The sequence below is a fragment of the Notamacropus eugenii genome, chromosome 1 (assembly GCF_028372415.1).
Source record: "Notamacropus eugenii isolate mMacEug1 chromosome 1, mMacEug1.pri_v2, whole genome shotgun sequence".
In the NCBI taxonomy this organism is placed as follows: domain Eukaryota; kingdom Metazoa; phylum Chordata; class Mammalia; order Diprotodontia; family Macropodidae; genus Notamacropus; species Notamacropus eugenii.
Window position 1 is genome coordinate 447240850 of NC_092872.1, and position 23932 is coordinate 447264781.

General features: G+C 35.5%; 1 protein-coding gene across 6 annotated transcripts in view; it reads right to left on the minus strand.

The window, feature by feature from the left end:
• SCAI (suppressor of cancer cell invasion) overlaps positions 1 to 23932 on the minus strand; it is a 204543-nt gene that overhangs the window by 17396 nt on the left and 163215 nt on the right. For 5 of the 6 annotated variants that reach the window (XM_072631896.1, XM_072631895.1, XM_072631900.1 and 2 more), the window contains 4 exons: positions 21881 to 21962; positions 3345 to 3417; positions 1212 to 1385; positions 918 to 1018 (listed from right to left, as the gene is read on the minus strand). In XM_072631896.1, the coding sequence (XP_072487997.1) occupies positions 918 to 1018; positions 1212 to 1385; positions 3345 to 3417; positions 21881 to 21962 (430 nt within the window). Of the gene's footprint in view, positions 1 to 917; positions 1019 to 1211; positions 1386 to 2211; positions 2355 to 3344; positions 3418 to 21880; positions 21963 to 23932 lie in introns of those variants that run through there. The other variant, XR_011972109.1, reaches the window with a different exon arrangement.

A 23932-nucleotide genomic window follows, 5' to 3' on the forward strand; every position in this document is an offset into this window, starting at 1 on the left:
GAGTAGAAGGGGAAGAAAATTTAAAGCTCAAAATCTTATGGAAATAAATATTGAAAACTAAAAATAAATATTTTTTTTTTTAAGAAAGAGGATCTAAGACAACTCCAAAAGATTCATGATGGAAAATACTATCCACATCCAGAGAAAGAACTATGGAATCTGAATACACACTGAAGCATACTATTTGATCTTTTTTTGTTGTTTTGTCTTATTTCTTCTTTCTCATGGTTCTTCCCATTGGTCCTAATCCTTCTTTACAAAATTTCCAGTGTGAAAATATCAATATGAAAGTGTATGTAGAGTTTCTATAAGGTTGCATGCCGTCTTGGGAAGGGAGAGGAGAGGGAAGGAGAGAAAATTTTGGAATAAGGAAAATATAAACAATAAAAAAAAAAGAACAGTATGTAGGGTGAGATTCTTCACATGTGATGATATCAGTGGCATAATAGGGCAATTCTTATGTCCTTATAAAAACTCCTGTGATTTAATAGGAATTTTTTTCATAGAAACTTTTTTAAAAGTACGTATGCAATTAGGATTACTGTATAATGACAAAAATAAATGAAACTAGTTGTACAGAAACTAGAATAGAGATAAAACAATTCTGAATTTAGGTAAATTAAAAATACCCTAAATACAATAATTGTTCATTAAAATATATGGATATCAAGAAAATGCTTACTTACAAACTGATTTTAAGTCCTTCATGAGCACTATGGAGATTCAAATTTAAACTTAAATATGGAAACCATATTAGGTTATACTCAATCGTATCCATGTCAAGTGACCATTTATTTGGTCAAGCCTATTCAACTACTTTATCACAGAACTTAATTTCTTCCAAAGATTAGTGATACAAAGTTTGACATGCCTAATCTTATTAAAACTGGGCCCAAGTGATTATTTTCCCTGCATACCCGAAAAATCTTGTGCATCCTCATGGTAGCTGAACAGAAGACAAATCTGGTGAGAAGCAAGCGAAGAAATTCATCCCCGAAAAACTGGAGAAAAGCCTGATCTGAAAAGAATAAAAAAGTGATACTGAAAGAAAGTTTGACTAGAAAAAAATTTCTCAAAAAGAAATTGGGGGAAAACTTTAATTTTCCTGTCTGTAACATATATTAAACGACCATTTGAAAGTCAAAAAAAATTAAAGTATCATGAGATTTAACCACCATTCCAAACTCTGGTAAATTGTGTCAAGAGGATACCTATGGAACGTGAGTGGGTCAGCAGTTGGGCAATATCCCGGTTGATTTTTCGAAGGTATTCTTGACATTTTTCCCACAGACCTCTACGCATGCTTGACAATCCAGAGACAAACAGGAAGGCCATTAGAGGATTGTTCAGAAAGAGAGTGAAGAGGCTACCTCGTTGAGACTGATCTGAAATAAGAAACAGGTTGCATTGGGAGAGAAGGAACCAGGAAGACCATCCAATTCTCTGTAATTCCAGGTTGTGTTATCCAGATGATCTCAATCCTTTCATTCAAGGCAAAGGAGACCACTTGCACACAAGAATGACAAAATAGGCCCTTAAGTAAATTCTCTCTATCTTGTTTGTGCACATTCATCAACGTTAAACTACATGGTCTGCAGACTTTTTCTCCATGCTTTGATATTGAACTTTACCTTTCTTATCCAACCGCAGGATAAGCCATTTTATTTAAATAGACAACATTTAGTAGCATTTGTATGCATCCTTTCATGAAGGCTGAAAACCTTTTTGTGGACTTCTCAATAAAAAGTCATTTGATAAAGTATATGATTTAAAAAAAAAAAACAAAACACCATAGTGGCAAAAGCATTGGATTTGGAATCAGACAGAAGATCTCTGTTTGAAACCTGCCTCTGTAACTTGTGTGACCTTAGGAAAAACACTTCATCTCCCTTGGCCTGTTTTCTCATATGTAGAATGAAAGCGTTGAATGAGATGAACTCCCAAGTTCTCTGGCAACTTTAAAATTCTGTGATCCGTGAACTCAAAATGTGGATTACTTTTCAAAAATTCTGACAAAGTTAAACCTTGGCAGAGTTATTTGAACTAAAATGTTACTGAAGTAATAGAAACAGGGTAACAGGTCCCCAGTAGGAAACTTTCACCATTGTTTTAAGGTAAGTTCTATCATGTAGTAAGATGGATAATTTGAAGCTTAGACAAATCTATTGAATGTTACTGCTACATGTTTTTCTAATAAAGAGCAGAACTTACCTTAAAACAACGGTGAAAGTCTCCAGCTTCTCTCAGGCATTCAAATGCTGACCACCACTTCCTGTGTCAAACTATGTCAGCAGACTGGACTTCTGGCTGGGAAGTAGCAGTAAATTGCCATCTCTCACTGAGAGACACCAACACTATTCACAGTTAGGGAGATAGTGAAACAGTGCAGGTCCTGCTAAAACAGTTCTCAAAATCTCTCTGTGATATTAAGCTTTGTTTTGTTCTCATTTCACCTTGTGCTAGAGTGAATGAGCGGAATAAGATCTCAAAGGTCCTGGCTGATATAAGAGTGTATACAAAATGTGGATAAATTTGAATGTTTCTAATTTTCACTAAGTCATACATTAAATGGGCAAAACACTTAGAGAAAGGTTCTCTTTACAACAAAAATATTTTTTAAAATTTATCAAAAATTCCTTTAAGTTCTGCCAATTTGACTACATATAACATGGGAGCCAGGTGAACTTCTTCAAGCCAAAGTAAACAGTTTAATAGTTTAAATGGTGTGTCAAGTATATTGAGTAATTTCAGTAGAGATGGAAGGGATTATAGCTGTTAAACATAATATTAACCGACAGACACTTTTTTTTTTTGGCCTAAATTTTTGCTACAAGAGAAAGTTCAATGCAGGTCAGGTTTTATTGGAAATGACTGGTATAAAAAACAAAAAGGCATAGATAAAATTTAAGTTAAAAGTTTACATGAGAGAAATGTTGCATCAAGAGATGTTAAATCTCTTGAATTTCAAAACAAACACCTCATAAACAACAAGCCCATAAACAATGAAAATTTCAAAAACAGAAGCAAAAAAAACAACAACAATGCAACAATAGTTGATCTTTCTTCTAATAATAATATTATTAGATAACTAGGATACTGAAACTGGAATACTGGCTGAACTCTCTGAACCAAAGAGTCTATTTTTAGCAAAGAGCTAAAATTTAGGAAATAGCTACATTGCTAAGCCAATTCCAGACTGACATATGCCACATATCTGTTTTTTATCAATGAGTGCATTTACATGTCCCTCAGAGAGGAAAATCAAGTTTAAGAATTTAAAGCAAAAAAACAAAACAAAACAAAACCGTTTAAATTAGACCTATGCATACTGCTACAAAACATACCTTGTAATGCTTTTGGATATGTTGTTGGAGAAAGCAAGCACACTAGAGGTTGTCCAAATAAGTTTGTGAAATTCTGTAACATATAACAATTTAAAACAGGTATTAAGGCTCTGGCCGATATTAGTTTCTTAGTACTATAACCAATGAACGAATTTGTTTCTCAATGCCTAGCTACTTATAAACATATATATAGCACACAAGAAACTACAGCATTGATAATGGAAAGGTCAAAATTTTTTCCTTGACCAGGAAAATATCCTGCAACATTAAAAAAAGAAATCAAACTTGTGATTCCGTTAGGTTAGGGAGTTCCTGATGAAATACATCTATTAATGCAGATTGGCATCTGCTTTGCTATTTATTTTAAGAGAAACTTGCCCAGGGCACTGAAACATTAGGTGACTTAGCCAGGGTAACAAAGTCAGGATATGTCCGAGGCAGGACTTGAACCCAGGAATTCTTGGCTGTGAGGTTTGCTCTATGCCAACCTATCTACGCCAGTTTGCCTCCAGTCTTAAACATATTAGATATTTATTCACAGGATCACAGATTTAGAGCTGAAAAGGACCTTAGATGCTAACTCCCTCATTTTATAAAGAAATTACGGGCAAGGAAGATTAAGTTACAAACCTAAGGTCACACATGTAGCAAGTCACAAAGAAGGAACTTGAGCCAAACTAGGATTTGAACCAAATTCCTCTGGATCTTAATCTTAGCATCCTTTCTACTATATCACATTATGTCCTATTATTAAAGTTTTTCTGATATAATTATGATCCAAGTGTTCTGATGAACCAAAAATCCAGAAAAAAAAATAGCGTCAAAAGTAATTAAAAGCAATAAAAATCCAAGAAACTTCTTACTAGGAGAATCAGTTACATACACTCAGATTATAATTTCAAGTTAAGAAATTAATGTAGTAAATGACTCCATGTAATTCAAAGGATTATCTAGATAGGGCAGACAGACCATGGGAAGGAGCATAGCATTATCTGTCTATTTATTTATATGTGTGAGAGAAGAAGGAGATAGGGAAGTTTACTGTCTGCATTCCTGAGATTTGTCAGCATTATTGTCAGGGTATTTCAAAAGAGCCATGATTTTTTATGTTATGGAGGTAGCCCTCTGTTTTTTGATATGTTCTGCAGCCACATCACACTTTACCAGACAGGTGCTATGGCCAAAAATGTTACCACCAGGTGGCTAACCCTGTGGTGATAAACATCTCTTACTTTAGCAAATTCTCTGAGTTTTTCTAGGCTTATGGGATTTGCCAGAAATTGTGTTCCTGTATTATCTTAAAGATTCTAGGATCATCTCCAAGGTATGACAAGGCAGTGGAAGATGATGTTTTAGTAGAAATGGTCAGGAATAGCCTAGGGAACCTTGGACTCCAGGCAATGGAACTAATAAAATGTTGGGAAGAAAAAGGAGGATGATAGAATAGAACCCTTTCCCCTCAAATACAAACCTCTCTACCTGTGGGTAGAGGGAGTGTTAAATGTCAAATATAATATAATTTAAATTAGATAAAGTTACATATAATGTCTCTACACCTATACAAATCAGTGTCTAAATTACAGTCTTCAAGAAGCACCTGAGTTTAACATATTTGTCCTGGTAACACAGTTATGTGTCAGATACAGCATTTATTGACTCTAAGTCCAGTACTCAAACATACTCCATATAACCTCTTTGAATAACCAAAACACACCAGAAACAATACAATGGCTTCCATTAAATAAAATAAAGGTAAATTTGTCTTTCAGATTGTTACTCTCTATTGTTCTGTATATAAGGTCCAGTTGTGATTTTAAAAGCAGCCCCTATTCCAAAATATCAAATTTATCAGTTATTCCAACATTAAAGCTTCACTCCTTAGAGTTTTAAAGGCATTTAATATGCAAATACAGTTGGGAAGGGCCAACCCAGAAGGAATTACTAATCAATGCCTTAATTACAGTTAACTCCTGAGCAAAGATGGTACCAAGAGGACAGAAACTGAGAAGTGGAAGGGATGACTCAGGAAGAAAAGAAAATAAGGCAGATGAAGAAGTTAAAGCAAACACAAAAACTGCCTAGACAAGTTTGTTTAAGACCAATTCTACATTGCACTAAAAATCATCTAACCTGCTACCTTTTTATGAATCAGTAAGCATTTATTAAACACCTACTATATTGCTAGGCAATGTGGTAGTTGCTGGAGTTACCAATGCAAAGAATGAAACCTTACTCTCAAGAGAGCTTACATTGTTGAACAAAAAATATTAATATTGTATTATAGGTACATTTTAAGTGTGTCACAAACAGTCTGATTAATTTAACATTACTCAAAATCCAGGCCCTGTTCAGAGTAAGGTCCAAATTGGTGTAGTACTCCCCACCCCCATGCCCTTGGACATGCCTCTACCCCAAGACAATTTAAAGTAATATTTATAGGCATCTTGAATTTTAAAAGTCACAACATGTTAAAATACAGTTCTGAGTTAAAAATTCAAAACAATAGTCACTAAGATAGTCACTTAATTTTCAACTAGAACTACTCAAATTCCTACCTTGACTTCTACCCTAGTGGACTGAAAAGGTTTCTTTCCAGTGCCTAACACTTAACTGTTTCTAAGGGTTGAATATAGTATCATCCTTTCTGGGGATGAGGAAAGCAATAATCTATATTAGAAAATAGATATTTATCTTTCTATGTTACCCTTTGTTCTTGATCTCTTACACATTTTCTTAAAAGGAAAAGTCAGAGAAAAGGTTTTAGGTTGGAGAAAATATTATTTCTTAATATTTGCAGTTGAACTAAAAAGAGGTTTTTGATATGCTTCAACACATTCTAACAAGGGAGACATGTATAAACATGTATATATACATATATATGTATACACACACACACACACACAAACACTTAAGGATGAGGAATGGACCTGTGATTTCATTGGTATAAGGAACTCCCGATGAGTAAACTTCATTTAAAGGTCAGAACTTTATCTGGGATTTATCATCTTAGAGAATTATCTAGATTTATCATCTAGACAATTGTTAGTCATGTCAAAAACAAATAGAAACAAGGTCCACTAAACTGTACCTAAGGATTCCTTAGGGCTGCACACCAAATTATAAAAATGTATTATCTATGTTTCATTGTATTTTTATTTATTCTGTGACAACTCTGGTGTAGAGCACTGAGAGGTTAAGGGCTTTGTCCAGGATCATATAGTATATATCAGGAAAAGAAGTTGAACCTATAGTCTTCCTGGCTTTTAGGTAGGCTCTCTTTTCCACTCTATCACACTTCTTCACAACATATAAATATGTACAGACTAAATATAAACACAACACATATAAACAAATATAAGCCAAGAAGCTTTTCAGCACTTGGGCGAATCAGAAAAAGCTGCATCTGTAAGATGATATTTAAACTGCTTCTTGAAGAAATAAAGGGATTGTCTGAGGTGGCAATAAAGAGAAAGTGTATTCCAGGCATGGGAGAGGCAGTGCAAAAAAGGCCAGTTTGAGTGGATTATGGCCTATGGGAAGGAGATTTATGTATGATTATGTTGAAAAGATAGATAGGTTGGGACCAATTTGTAGTCAGGTTTAAAAGCTAAACAGAGGACTTTTTAAATATAAAGAAATTGGGGAGACCTAGAATTTACTGAGGGGGTGAGTTAGAGAGTCATATTTCTCATTACGGGAAAATATCTTGGCAGTTGTATACAGGACAGAATGAAGCAGAGAGACGATGGGTAATTAGAGGCAAGGAGACCAATTATGTGGCCCTTGCAATAGTTTCAGTAAAAGGTGATAAAAAGCTTGGACTGAGGATGCAAAGCAGTATGAGTAGAGAGACTCAGCTGGATAAGAAAGATGTTGAAAAGAAGTTGAAACAGTAAGATTTTATAACAAATTGGATATCTGCAGCAAGGGAGAGACATTGAGGAATTGAGGATAACATCAGGGTTATCAATCTGAGAGATAGTGAAAATGGTACCTTCAACAGAAACACAAGGAATGGGTTTGGGAGTAAAAATAAGTTTTGTTGAATCTAATGTCACAAAGTTGGTTGGAAAAATGAGCAAACAAACAAAAAAGAATCCTACCATAAAAAGCTCTTATCGTAGGATGATCATGACACAAACCTGAAATAAGAGAATGACTTCAAAACATCTAAAAGCAAAGCTTCAAAGAAAAACACAACACGGACACAAATTTAATAGTAATTCCTTGAAGAAATGAAGGAAGAGGGTTTTTGTTTTAAAGTTTAAAATTTTTTATAAATGAAATGAGAGAACTAGCAGAAAAAAACTGTAAAACAAATGAGAACTATGGAAGAAACAGGAAGCGAATTAACAGTTTAGCATAAAAGGTATAAAACCTTGCTGAAGTAATACATTCCATGAAAATTAAAGTGGTTCAAACAGAAAACAATAACTCCATAAGAAAACAAAAAATATTAAAGTCAAAAGACTGAAAAAAATGAAGAAGACAAATAAGGTCTGTTTGGGGCACCCTGAGTTTGAAATGTCCAACAGGCAGATAAATCAGAGATTAGTGTTGGGGGTTTTAGGCTGGGGTGAGCACATCAGAAAACAAGATCAGTAAAAAGTTATATTTAACAATTAAGAGAACACTGGTGATTTTGGAGAAAGCATTTTGAAGTGACCAATAAGACTGGATCACAAACATTTGAGGAAAGAGAAGAGAGAAATCTCCAGCAGAGCACAATGATTTTTCTAGAAGTTTGACTTAAAAAAGAACAAGACCTAAAGAACAATAGTTTGAGAGGACAGAAAGGCCACCTAAAGTTTCTAGGGTTTTTTAAGCATACAACAGGACCCTTGGGTGTGTTTTTAGGGAGAGAAGAAGAAAACAATATGGAGGACATGTCAAAAATTAGGGAGAGAGGGAATTATTGGGAGGGCAATCTGGTAAAACAGTTGTTCAAGGATCTATGCAAATGGATAGGAGAAGGGTCACTTTTTCAGATACTAGAATAAAGGAGGCTAATGTCCAATCATTTTGAGAAGCAGAGATGGGGATAAGGAGGGAGCTTACAGAAAATGGCTTTCAATTTTCTTAGTAAAGTAATAAGCAAGGTCCTCAGTTAAAAGGGAGGGGTTAGGGTGATAGCTTGAAAAGAGGTTTGGAACCATGAGGAGTGTGATGGAAAATCAATTGGGGAAGACTAAAAAGGATTGTCCCACTGCAGCGAGTGACCAGTTGAGATTAAATAGCATAATTTTACGGTGGATCCAAGCTGGATGCTTAATATTTTTCAGTTCCTTTCAATGGCATGTAAGTAGGAACAGAGGTTGCTGGTAGGAATAGCCTAGGGTTGGAGTGTAGCAAAGTATGAGCTATGATCGGACTAATTAAAAAAGGAATTGAGAGTAGGGGACAATTTAGTATTGAATAAGTTAACTGGAGTTGAAAGTAGGAAGGTAGGAAAGCAAAGGTGATGTCTTGGGAGAGTACTGTGGAATGGAGTGTGGTGAGGGTAAGGAAAGAAAGAAGGGGAAGAGTATCACAGTTAGGAAACAATGAAATTTCACCTCTACTGTTCTTCAGTGATTCTGCTACTTACTGCATGTGAATTCGGGCATATTATTTAATCTTTTTGGACCTCAGTTTCCCATTTGCAAAATAAAAAGATTGGTACAGTAGGTCTTTATGGTACCTTCCAGCTCTAGATCTATGATCCTATGGCTGTTAGCTAGACAATGCAAAATGTAAATATAATAGTAGATGTTACTACTACTACTAACAGCATCAACAACAACTCACATTTCCAGAGCATTTTAAGGCTGATAAAAGATTTTCCTTATAGCCCAAGGAGGGAATAGCACAAGGATCATTACTGCTTTTTTGTAAATGAGGACATTTAGGCTTAGAGAGATTAAGTGATTTTATTTAAGATTATTTGGCCAGGAAGTGGCACAATTGTATGGAATCCAGTCCTTTGGATTATCAGTTAGCCAATAAACATTTATTAAGCACCTACTATGTGCCAGGCACTGTACTAAGTACTGTGGATACCAAGAAAAACAAAGGACAGTCTTTGCTCTCTAGATGCTTCAGTCTAATGGAGACTGATGGAGACAATATGCAAAGAACTATGCACAAACAAGACAAACTGGAAATAATAAACAGAGGGAAGGTACTAGAATTAAGAGAGATTAGGAAAGGTTTCCTGTAGAGGATGAGATTTTTTTTCTGGGCCTTCAAAGAAGCCAGGGAAGCCAGATGGAAGAAATGAGGAGGAAGAGTATTCAAGACATAGAAGATAGTCAGAGAAAAGGCCCAGAGTTGAGAGATGGAGTGTCTCAGGTGGCAACAGCAAGGAGGCTAGTGTCACTGGACTGATGAGTACATGGATGCAGGGGCATGGGGGGGGGGGGGGTTGTCATGGGGCATGTAAAGAGTAAAACGACTGGTACCCCCTGAACATAACACAAGGCCTCTCTAAAAACTCAGATGATGTTGCTGCTTTTTCCTCGAAATTTTGTGATAACCAATTAGGGAGGCACAAATAATCATTTTATGGATAATGAAGCTGAGGATCAGGGAGGTTAAATTACTTGCAGAAGCTCCCAATTAGTGAGTGACAGAGCTGGAACTCATTATCAGATCCTCTCTCTCCAGAATTTAGAACTCGACTACAACATCCTCTTTTTTCTTTGTCATCTGTTAGCATTGTATGGGATCATAGAACTAGAGAAGGAAGGGATTTTTACCATCTAGTCCAACTCTCTCTTTTCAGGGATGAGAAAATTGAGATCTGGAAAGGTTAAGTGCCTTGCTCATAGTCACAGAGTTATTAAGCAACAAAGTCAAGATTCTAACTTAGATAATATGACTCAAAACCTATTCCTCTCAGTTACCTTTCAGGAAAAGTAGAGTAAAGGAAAAAGCAGCCAGCAGGTGGGGCTGTGAAAGCATCCTTTGAACAAGCTGCTTCAATGCACATTTCACAAAGAGGGGTGGAGGAGAATCAGGTGACAATAGCTGAGGCAGGTGTGAGGTCTGCTTTATCCTGATAGTGACTGGGCAACATGAGGTCAAGTAAGTTCAAATTTGATACAGAGGAGTCTGGGCTTCAGGAAAACAGGTGACAGGTACTTGGTGATGTACCAGACAAATAGGGCAGAGCCCAATAATAGGAGTAAACAGGCTCACAGAGCTGGGCAGAGGACGACTAGGCAGATATATGAGAAATTAGTGTTGAGAGTTTTAAGGCTGGGGTGAACAGATCTAAAATCAGCATCAGAAAAAATACTTGGGTAATTCCCAGGCTTGTGTCAGAGCTTTGAAATCAAGTGCTGAAGGGTCACCAAAGATCACTTTGTCTTAAAGTAGGTTATTTTAGCCTTAAGGGTGTGATCTTCAGATTCTGAGTAACAGAGTGGGGAATACAGGCATGTAGGGGTGAGATTCCTTAGGTTTTTCCATCTCTCATGAAATTCAAGGGCTGCAGAAGATCCACATGGTTTGCTGAGAATTTGAGTGGAAAAGAAAACAAAAATCTCCTAAATTTAGATAGTCCTCATAGCTTAGGTTTAGGGGTTCAGAAACTTGGGTACTAACCTGGCAACACTGATCCAAACAATATGAGTATCCCTTCCATGTTCTTTTGATCTAAGTAAGATTAGTTTGATGGATTCATTTTCAGCTTCTCACTCTGAAATTCTGGTTCGGGTCCATATATAAATCCTCCACAGAAGACCCACCTGAAGCTCACTAGTAACTTTGCCTCTGATTCTTTTAATATTTAGTGGATAACAGTACAATACTTGTAGACTTCATTTACTATGTCATTGTCACTCCATAACTAGCTCAACTTCTTTTTTGACTACATATGTCCTTGATGATGTCTCTTATACCATGCCAGAGACTCTCAGAGCAGGAAGAGACCTCAGAGCTTCCCAGTCATATATGTAACTAACAGAAATGTCCTCTACAACACAGATTTCAAATATGTACTCAGGAATGAGTCCAAATCAGATTAAAAGGTAATTAGGAAATACAGATGATATTCATTTGTGATTTTCTAAGTCAACATCTGGCCCGCAGCAATTTATTTCTATATCAGTTTGATACCACTGCTCTAAAAATATTCAATATCAAGCAAATATATTATATTATGTTAAGAAATCCAGGTATATGAGAGGAGAATCATTTGAGTAAGGATCAAGAGAATTAAAAAAGACATAAGTTATATTGTCATAATGACTTGGCATTTACTAATGACTTAGAAAGGAGCTTGAGAATCAGATCATAAGCTTCAAGGGAAAATTACAAGAACAGATATTGAGAGTCAAATAGAGAGCATATTGAGAGTCAACAGAATTTGAATATCAAAAAATCTCCATATGAACAATGGATATATCAAATAAAATGACATTAACACATGTGGGTTAAAAAATTAATTTCACAAGTACGGGATGAGAGAAATGTGACTAGATAACATTTCCTGTGAAAAAGGTCTGTGAGTTTTAGTGAACTTCAAGCACATGGCTCAACAGTGTGACATGGCAGTCAAAAAAGTTAATTCTATGCTAGGCTGTATTAATAAAGGCATAGTATCCAGAACAAGGAAGGTAACAGTTCCATTATACTCTTTCCCTAATCAATCCATGTTTGCAAAAACCGTAATGGGCACAATATTTTAGAAAAGAAGTAGGCAAGCTAGAGTATGTTCAGAAGATTTCAATCAGGATGACGAGAGGAACATCCTGTCCTATGAGAATAAGCTAAAGAAAATGAGCACGTTTAATTTGGAGCAAAAAGAACTTAAAAGTGGACATCACATTCAAGTATTTCAAGATTTATCATTTTCTAAGTGGTGTTAGATTTGTTCTTCTTGGTCCAAGGGGCCAGAAGTATTACTCATGAATGGAAGCTAGAGATAGGTAGATTTTGGTTTGATTAAGGAAAAATTGTAGAGTTGTCCCAAAATAGAATGTGCCAGCCAGTCATAGGTTGTCCTTCACTGGGAGTCTTTAAGTGAAGAGGTAACCATCATTTGTTGGAAAGCACAGGTGCTAAAAGCAGAAAGGACTTCAGATGTCATCTAGTTTAACCTATACCTGACCAAGAATCTCTTCTACAAAATCTCTGTGAAGTGGCCACCCAGTCTTCACCTGAAAACCTCCAATAAAGAATTTATGATCTCAAAAGGGAGCCTATCCTTCTTCTGGATAGCTTTAATTATTGAAAAGTTTCATGGACCTAAAATCTGATTCTCTGCAACTTCTACTCATTTCCCCTAGTTTTATTCTGGATCCAAACAGAATATATCAAATCTTTCTTCCATGTGTAGTCTCTCAAATACATGAATACAAGTATATCATGTTACCCCAGGCTATTACCCTCCCTGTTCACACAATGCCTCCCACTCTCCAGGCCCACCACACTTAATTATTACACCTGAGCCTTTGTGACTTGGTCCTTAGTTTCTTTACCAACAAATCACCCTTCTCTGGACAAGCTCCAGCTTATCAGTATCCCAGCACCTAGAACTGAGCATAAGATGTGGTATCTAGGTGGAGAACAACAGGACTAGTGCTTCCTTAATTTTGGACACTATGATCCAAAAATCACATTAGATTTCTTTTAGTAGTCATGTCATCCTGTTGACTCATAATGAATTCCCAGTCCTCTGCTCCCAGATCTTTTTTCATACCAACTGTCCAGCCATAGCTTCTCTATGCTATACTTGTATAGTTGAGTCTCTGAACCAAAATACTGGTGAATAAATCATTACTGGTAATCTTCTGCATCCTTATACCTGAGTGTGCATCTTTCCATTATCCTTTGGGTCATTTATACGTATTTCTATTTTTTGATAATGGTATAACATGATTTGCTATTAGACTATGGGAATACTGGCATTAAAAAGATTGGTTTTGGTGCAATTTCCCCCATGTAACCCAGCCTGATCACCTTTGCTCATTCAATTCTGGGCCTAGTTCACTGTTCGTTAGCAAAATGCATAATTTAAAAAATAATAAAATCCAAACCCTCTTTATTGTCCCTAAATATTTCTGAAAGCTGTGTTTTTATTTTGCTGACACTCTTCTAATAGGGCTATGCCACTTCTTCCCATTTATCCTTGGTTAGACAGTCCTCCTTCTATCTTTTGCATGTGTAATTTGAACATTTCAACACTTCAGAAAAATCTGTTTAGTTACGGTGATCACTTAACGTTACTTTAGGATCATTCACCTTGATCACTTTTAGATTTTTTTTCAGGCCTATTCTTCTTAAGGCATCTTCACTTTGAGAGTCCCTGGCCAGGGAATCAGACTCAAGTATTCTTTGAACCTTTGGATATGTTAGTTTGGTTATTTTAAAGCACAGGGCTTATGCCAAGCATTTGTTTCCTTATCTATTATAATAATGTTCAAGATACCAAGTAGTCCCAATCATTTTCACTTTACTAACTCATTCTACCTTATTGATCAGAATGAAGTACAGAGAAGTCATTTCAGTCACTGCTTTCACTACCATCTATGAGCTGAAATTGCTATGAAAAAGAAGCCAGGAATCTACAAGATGCATTCCTTTGAACAAACTGAGACTATTGGCAAATGCTTGTAAATTCCAACTTATCCACTCCCAATAATGCATCTTGCTTCTCCAGTCTTGCTTCTCCAACATTTAGATCTTTTTAAGAGGAAAGTTTTTGTCCCTAAGGTCCTCCTCTAGCAACATACCCAAAGGAAAGAAACCTCAAATTATTTCTTCTCAGGCATAAACATGTTATCATTCTTTCATACCACTGTATTCATGAAAGCCTACTTTTTGATTGTTTAAAGAATACAATCCAAACAAACCAAGTCATAGAATATGAAAATTATATTACTAATCAGATAGTGTCTGAGGTCTTTTCCAACTGGAAGGCAAACCTGCAAAGAATCTTAAAAAGGAGTGGTCAGGGAAGCAATGCTATGATCCAGAGAGAACAATGTCATCAAAGACAAGGAAGAGTATCTGGGAGGAAGGGGTGGTGATTGGCAAGCTTCACTGACATCAAGTAGGAGGTTTAGCCATTAAGGGATTACTGTCAGCCTGGATAGCATTTTCAATTGTGAGGGAAAGTCAGATTGCAAGGGACTGAGAAGTAAAACATTGAAAGAAGTAAGTAGAGAAGATCTCTGTCAGAGTTTGGCCACAAAAAGAAGGAAACATAGGATGATAACCTGGTACCACTGGGTCAAGTGAAGGTATTTTAAGGATGACACATTTGTAACCAGCAGGGATAGAGTCAGTCAGAAGAGAAAAGGGGAGGAAGGGAATGATACATGGGCCAAGCTCTTAGAAGATAGACAAGACAGATTATCAAGAACATAAAGATATGCTGACCTTGCAGAGGTCAGAAGGGCCATGTCTTTTTTAAACTGGTAGAAAAACCACTTGATCAGGGCTCCCTATCTCACTGGGTCCTGTGATGATTATAGTGGGGCTATGCTTCCATAGCAGTTGACTTCAAACACAGGGGACTTGAATGAAAGTAGTTCCTTGGGCCAAAGTAAACTCACAGCACCCCAAAATGAAGTACCCAGAAGACAGTCCAGACATGTGGCAAGCACTCAGCCCCTAATCAATCTGAGCGTAATCAATCAAAAGCCCAGCACCAAATGTAACTAATTTAACTAAATTATAGTTAACTAATTCGTTAACTCATGTAGCTAACTACAATTTAGCTAACTAATGTACTTAGAAGTATATAATGTAGGCAGTCAGGTGGCCCAATGGATATAGCCCTGGACCTGGAATCAGGAAGACGAGTTGAAATCTGGCCTCAGATGCTTGCTAACTATTTTTGTGTTTGTATTTCATTTTTGAAGAGGATCATGGCATCAGGGAAATGAGGATATGACTTGCAGTAGACTTTGATTTGAGTGAGGAAGGTCTGTGCAAGGTCACCAGTCTCACTTTCCCCTCCAGAGCCATCTGGATCCAGTGACCAGATATTCATCAGGATAACTGGAGACAGCTATATGATACTAACTACATGATCCTGGGCAAGTCACTTAGCTTCTGTTTAACTCAGTTTCTTCAACTGTGAAATGGGAATAATAATAGTACCTACTTTGCAGAGTTGTGAGGATCAAAAGAGATGTTTGTAAAGCAATTAGCACATTGCCTCTTCAAAAATGAAGGGGAGGAAGGGAATGATAACATGGGCCAAGCTCTTAGAAGATGGACAAGACAGATTATCAAGAACATAAAGATATGCTGACCTTGCAGAGGTCAGAAGGGCCACCTCTTCTTTAAACTGGTAGAAAAACCACTTGATCAGGGCTCCCTATCTCACTGGGTCCTGTGATGATTATAGTGGGGCTATGCTGCCATAGCAGATCACTTCAAACACAGGGGACTTGAATGAAAGACACCTAGGTGGTACAGTAGACAGACCTGGTATTAGGAAGGCCTGAGTTTAAATTCTACCTTACTAATTATTTGACCGTGGGCAAGTCACTTCACCTCTGTCTTCCTGAATTTCATCATCTGTGTAATGGGGACAATAACAGCCCCTATCTCTCAGAAGTAGTTGTCAAGATAAAATCAGATAATATTTGTTAAGTACTTGGCAAACTTTAAAGTCCTTATATAAATGTTTCTTCTTCTTTGTCTTCTTTTTATTATTATTACTCTTGTTGCTGTCATTATCATGATATTAAATGTTGGAAGAGACAAAGAAAAGCATTCTTGGTAGGACTGTGAATTAATACAGACCCATTCTAGAAGATGATTTGGAATTATACTAAGAAAGTGACTTAAAGATCCATTCTCTTTGATTTGTAGACATTTATCCCAAGCATGCCAAATGCTGAAAGAAAAGTTCACATATGCCAAAATATTTAAAGCAGCATTTTTTGTTATCACTGTTTTGGTGCTAGGGAAACTAGGTGGCACAGTGGATAGAGTGCTGGGCTGGAGTCAGGAAGACTCATCTTCCTGTTTTCAAATCCGGCTTTAGATACTCACTAGGTGTGTGACTCTAGGCAAGTCATTTAACCCTGTGTGCCTCAGTCTACCTATTTGTAAAATGAGAAGAAGAAGGAAATGGGAAACCACTCCAGTATCTTTGCCTAGAAAATTTCAAATGTGGTCATAAAAAATTGGACATGACTGAAAAACAACTGAACACTTTTTTTTGTGGTAGCAAAGAGTGAAAACAAATTAGACATCCATCAATTTGAGGAAGAGCCAAAAAATAATTCAATACATGAATGTAATGGTGATGTGTGAAACTATTAAAATGGTAAGTACAGAAAAACAAGAGGTTGTTTATATGAATGAAAGCAAAATGAAATAAGAAAATCAGGAAAATAACATGCACAATGAGTTCAACAACGTAAATGGAAACAAAAACCAATCAAATGAAACTGAATGCTGTGAAATTATAATAGCCAAGCTTGCCCCTTCAAAAGAGGTACATGAATACACTTCCTTGCTGTTTTTGCAAGGGAAGACGGAAGAGACCTTTGGTGTAGAGTAGAACTACCAGTTTGACAGGACTCGAATGTTAGATACTTGTGCTGAAGTACTTCCCCCCAGCTCCTTGTATAATGTAAAAGTAGGTCATATAAAAACAAAAGAAATAAATTAAAATTTTAAAAGATTTCTAACTAAATAACATGTAAGTACCTTGATCTGAAACAGATGCATGATAAAACTCATAAATTTAACAATAAATAGTAAAACTTCTATGCAATAAAACTGAAAGCTCATATTGACAGTAAGATTATCATTTCCTGAAACAAACATAATAACAGGGTAACTATTTTTCTATATGGTATTAAAAGTTGGTTTGAGTGATCTTCTGCTTTAGAGTAAAAAATATGCTTTGGTAAATTCAACAGCATAGAGAAATAATGACAAATTTTCACAAGTATGGAAATGCGAGTTACTTCTTTTGGGGTATATGTCTATTCACCTTCATGTGTGTCCTGTAGGTGGCAATATCATGAAGTGAAAACAAGGAAAACTTCAAACACATGCTTTTAAAACAAGAATGGCTTCCATTTTAGAATCTGCTCATTTGAATGGACAGTCTATTTTAAAACATTTTCAGGTAAAAAAAATGTGCTAGGAGAAGATAAAGATTAGCCATTGTATTAATTGCACAATTTCCAAAAACAAAAATTGTCAGAAAAAGGTGAGGGACAGCTTTTCTTTATTTTCTCACCAAATTACTAGAGAAGTAATGCAAACATACATTGCTATATGTGCCTTTGCTTTAAGTCATGTGTGTTAAAATCTGCTCTGCTTAGATTGTTGTCAGTTAATGGCATACTTTATATAAAAATACAACACTTTTGGTGAATGGATTCTGTTTCTTTTTTTCTCACCTACAGCCTCTCGAAAAAATGACAAGAAGCTAGTATTCATTTTTTTTTTTAAATAGACCAGATGGGTCTGTACTATGTCAGTTAAACTGCTTCATATAAACGAGAGAGAAAACAATATAAATCAGATTCAAACCCAAACTCCTATGTAATAATTTATAAAACTCATAGAAAACTAATTCAGCATAGGGAAAGAAGAGGGCAGAAGAGAATTTTTAAAATTATATTTAATCAAAGTACTATGGACCATACTCAATTCTTGCTCTCCCCTCCCCAAAAGAAACACCAACAAAATAATATTCAGGAAAAAGACATCATATGGTTGTATTATTTTGTACTACTCTAATTCAATTTATGAGTTCTAGTGGATTGTGTTTACCTAATTTGCTTGCCATAAATTAAATGTTAAAATGTTAGAATGACTTGGTCTAATTAACTTAATATAGATACCAAAGTTTAATAGAGACTTAGGAAATGGAATATATTAGTACCAAATAGTAGCAAACAGATTATTAATGCAACAGAAATAAAAAAGTATCAAAAAATATTACAAGTAGCACAAACATCCACATTGGCACACAAAAGTGAGTGAAAAGGTAAACAGTTTAAGTAAAAAGATACTTTGTGTGAAACAAGCTAAAAACCAATATGGTCTAAGTTATTTATTTAAATTATCTGTACTTTACATGTTACATGAAGCTAGAAGGAGAGAAAAGGAAAAATTTTTTTCAAAATTCATCTCATCGTGAAAGTAGAAATGGCTAATGTAAGGGCTGACCCCTGGCAGGAGGCTCCTGCTTTGAACAGAATGCTACTGTGGAGGAAAAGTTTGTTTCAATGTTTAAAGCTATTATGCTGCCTTCAGAAGAACAGTGAAAGTCTATGTAAACTAATACATTTTCCTCAGAGAGCAAGAAGAGTAGCTGATGCACATTTACGGCAAATAGATTGGCATTTATGAAATATTAGTAGGATCTTATTGTCATGAGAAGTTGACTGTCAAAAATTATTCTTCAAATCTTATTAGAAAGTTGGATATCCTAAACTGGTAGCCTCCCGGTGACATTTCTTGAATACTAATTCTCTCCCAAGTGGCTGCCTAGCTCCTGAACTTCCTTCTTCCTGATGTTTGCTATATATCTGACTTTGGTCAAGTCATCCAACCTTCTAGACCTCAGTTTATTCACTTGTAAAATGAGAAAGTTGAACTAGATGGCCTTCAAGGTCCCTCCCAGATCTAGAACTACAAAAGCTAAGTTGCTGCAACACAACGGGATAGTGCATCAACATCTGCTATATATTTCAACCTTCTTAAATCACCTCTTGCCATTAAAAGTTTTAACTTTTCAGTAGTTTTCCTGAAAGTCTGAAATTATGAACAGGCTGCAGCTGTCTGGCATGATGAGCCAAATGCTTTAAAAATGAGGCTCTGTGGATAATTATGTTGATTCTGACAAAGATGCAAATCATTTCTTGGCAAGGATCCATCTCTCTCATTACACTTCAGTTCTTCAAAGGGGTTTCTTCTTTCAAAAGGAAAGAAAGAAGACAAAACAAAAAACCCCATCACAGAATAGCTCAGAATATTTCACCCTTAACTCTCATTAAATACACCACTACTACAAATGGTATCACTTAAACAAGCAACTAACTACTATCCAACAAGAGTGAGGAGAATAGTAGGTTAGAAAATGTCCAATACTCAAGGTCACAGAATTTCATACTATCTCCTTTTCTGAACTGAGTTTTAGTCTTAAAATTGGAAAAGATATTAGGTATCACCTAAGTCAATTTTTCACCAATTAGGGAACATACTCTACAAAATTGCTGACACATCATCATTCAGCATTTGCCTAAATAAAATACATCTAGGGATAGATAACTCACCACTTCAACTAAAGTCCCTAAGTTTTGAGTGCTTGCCACCAAGCCATGTTTTCCCCAAACTATAGCTTAGTTCATTTTTTAAGTTATATGAAGGATATCTTTCCCATTCTTCTTTGTATGTGGAAATGTTCATGTTTGTTATTATTTAAGTTTAAATAGAGAACAATTTTTGGATAAAGTACTGGAGATATAAAGATTTCCATTATCTGAAATTAATACAACAGGCCACTAGTACTACTACTCTTCATAGTAATGTCTAGCATTTATACAGCTCTTTAAGATTTACAAAGTACTTTACACATATATCTTATTTGATCCTCACAACAAGCCTATAAGGTTGATAGTATTATCATCTTTACTTTATATATGAGAAAACTGAAGATGAGAAATTCAATGACTTGTCTAGGTCATATAGATAGTAACTGAGGCAGGATCTGAACTCAGGTCTTTCGGACTCATAAAGTCCAACACTATGACATCTAGTTGAATTACAAAAAAAAGGAATTTCTGTACATTAGAAGAACACTTTTCGGCTTGTGCACAGGCATATTCTATTTTTTTTATTATACAATATCAACTCATTCTTTTGTTTTGTTTGAGGTTTCTTTTTAAAACGTATTTCCTCAAAAGAAGCTACCAGCCATTCTTTTCCACTCATAAAAAAAAACAAACTCTGATTAATTACAATTCCAAATCTGAAAACAAACACACAGATATATCTAACTTTCTTAGCAACTGAAAGGCCTAAAATTAAATTAAGAGAATGGGATATCAGGGTATGTACCAACAATTCCTTGATATAAAAGCACTACTAAAATTCACAGTTCAATCCTAAAAGGTAAAACTAAACATGCAAACCAGATGGGAAACATATATTTAGTGTCAGATCTCTTGGTCAAAAGAAATTGCTCTCCAGAAATAAATCTGCAAATTCAAGTTCCTCTGATCTGGTCATAAATATGAGAACATACAATGGAAAGTAGGTAAAAGTGGCAGCTCTGCATACCCTGCATATTTTTGAGCATTATGTTCACTAACGAAATAATTCCACACAGATGCAGTAGACTCCAGAGTTTTTGTTGGAATTTTTCTGGGAATTACCTAGTCTGAATAATAATAATTATTGAATTATGAAGTGTTCAACTGCAACAAAAACCTAAAAGTTTTATTTATTAAAAAAAAACTAAAACTTTACTTTCACAATGTATAACAAAGGATCTTATTTTAGTATTCTTGCCATAATTTTCCTCTGTTTTTATAATAGTTGACAAATTAATTCATGGTTCACAAACCACTTCAGGTTCATTATTTCATTTGATCTTCACAACCATAGGAGTAGGGAAAGCCAAACATTAATATCCTATATGTATCTATAATATATCTATTTTGTAGATAAGGAGCCTAAACCTCATAGAAGTTAAATGACTGTCCTAGGACATATGGGACACTTGTCCTAGGACCAAGAGGCTCAAAGAAATGGAAAGAAACTAAAAAGTTTCTAGTACAGCTTCTTCATTTTGCACATTAGGAAACTAAGGCCCAAACCAGTTATAGGATTTGTGTAAGCTGATTGAAACTTTTGACTCAAAGTCTACTGTCATCATCACTTCTACTACTATGACTTAAATAAACTTAATGGTATATATATTTATACATATATTAAATATATATTAATATTAATATATAATATTGTAATATAATATTAATATATTAAATATATATATATATATGGAGAGAGAGAGAAAGAGAGAGAGAGAGAGAGAGAGAGAGAGAGAGAGAGAGAGAGAGAGAGAGAGAGAGAGAGAGAGTCATCCACCTATATGCCAGGACAAGAATTTGAATATGTTATATGACAAAAATATGGAATAGCAAGTTCATTCAAAAACTAAAAGTAACTTGGTATATGTGAGTAGAAAAAATTTTTGAAAAGTGAGAGAAAAAAGAAAAAAATTCTCCACAATATCCCCACCTCCACACAAGCAACATCCTAGGGTATATAACATAAATAAACCTCCCACCAGAGATCTTGGAAATCTTGATTTTTTTTTTCTGCAGGGTTTATTACTTTCCACTGAGCGTCCATTCATGCAGTTTTCTTCTTGTTTCTATTCATAGCACCAGATCCTTACTAGCATGCACAACCTCAAAAGAAAAGAAAGACTAAATACAAACTGTGTAAAAGAAATAAAATAAAATAAAGTAAGACACAAAACACATAGTAAAAAGAAGGAAGTCCTGGGACTAGTATTTTATGACTAACATGCTATCACTAACTCATGCTGGACTCACCTTATATGCAACACTATTAGACGAGTCCACAATGATAAACAGAGGCTTTCTGGTGAAAGGATAGAGATCTCCAGGATGAAGGCTAGGAAGAGAAATACAGAATGCAGTTAGCCCAACCATCCAAACCAAATATTACAGGCCTTGGTCTCTTTTTCCCCCGCAGATAATCTTTCTTTTTTAGCTAATGCATAAAGAAAAGAACTGTTAAATTTTTGTCAGTTTATATTTTTATTTTATTTCTATTTTCACTTCTACATTTTTTCTCTCCCTAATCCTCTCCCCTGCCCACTGAGAAAGAAATATTATAACCACAGTAATGTAAAACATTTCTGCATTACCCATGTTGGGAGAGGGAAGCAAGAAAAATAAGGAAAGGGAAAAAAGTCTCAATCTGCACTCCAGTCCCTCAGTTCAGTCTCTGGAGATGAATAGCAACTTATATCATGAGTCCTTTGGAGTTGTGGTGGATCACTGTGTTGATCAGTTATTAAGGTTTTTACAGTTGACTTTCCTCATGATATTGCAGTTACTGCATAGACTGCTGTTCTCTTGGTTCTGTTCAGACAAGTCTTCCCAAATGTCTCTGAAAACATTTCCTTCATCATTTCTTACACCACAATAGTATTCCATTAGCATCATATGCCCTCACTTGCTCATTTTACCAATTGATGGACATCCCCTCAGTTTCCAATTCTAGCCACCACAAAGAGAGTTGCTATAAATATTTTTGTACATGTGGGATCTTCCCCCTTTTTATGATCTCTATGGGATACAGACCTAGAAGCGGTATTGCTGGGTCAAAGGGAATATAGTTTTATCACCCTTTGGGCACAGTTACAAATTGTTCTCCAGAACGGCTGGACTAGATCACAGCTCCACTAGCAGCGTATTAATGTACCTTTTTTTCTCAAATGCCCTTCAACATTTGTAATTTTTCTTTTATGTCATGTTAGCCAATCTGGTGGGTGTGAGGTGGTACCTCAGAATTGTTTTAATTTGCATTTCTCTAGTTATTAGTGATTTAGAGCATTTTTTTCATGACCATTGACAGCTTTGATTTCCTCCTCTGAAAACTGCCTATTCATATCATTCGACCATTTATTAACTGTGGAATGGCTCCTATTTTCATAAATTTGTCTCAGTTCTCTATATACCTGATAAATGAGACCTTTACAAAGATCCTTGCTGCAGTATTTCCCCAGTTTCCTATTTTTCTTCTAATTTTGCCTACATTGGCTTTGTGCAAAAACTTTTTAATTTTATGTAATCAAAATTATCCATTTTACCTTTTGTGAACCTTGTTACCTCTTGTTTGGTCATGAATTCTTCCCCATCCATAGATTTGATAGTAATTTATTCCATGTTCCACTAACTTGTTTATATTACCCTTTATGTCTAAATCATGTACTCGTTTGAAGTTTATCGTGGTACGTGGTACATGGTACGTGAGACACTGGTCTATGCCTAATTTCTGCCAGACTACTTTTCAGTTTTCCCAGTAGTTTTTGTCAAATATGAAGTTCTCACCTCAATAGCTGGAATCTTTGGATTTATCAAACACTAGGCTACTATGCTCATTTGTTTCTATATATTGCGTGTGTACCTAGTCTATTCCATGGATCAACCTCTCTGTTTCTTGCCCAGGACCAAATTGTTCTGACAATTATAGCTTTGTAATACAGTTTGAGATCTGGTACTGCTAGGCCCCCTTCTTTCACTTTTTCTTCATTGATTCCCCTTGATTTTCTTGACTTTTTGTGCCTCCAGATGAATTTTGTTATTTTTTTCTAATTCTATAAAGTAATTTTTTGGTAGTTTGATAGAAAAAGAATTAAAGTTAATTTGGGGAACCTAAAGTCTTGAGAAGCTGTTGCATGTTTAGGGTCACACAAGTAGTGTTCAAAATAAGGTATGAAATAAGGCCTCCAGATTCCAAGGGAAGAATCCTTCCCACTGAAATAGAAAGAGTTGAAATGCTATAAACTTGAGGAGAGGGTATCTATTTCTGTCTTGTTTTTCAGAAAGTGACTTCCAAGTGCTCGTCTTGACATA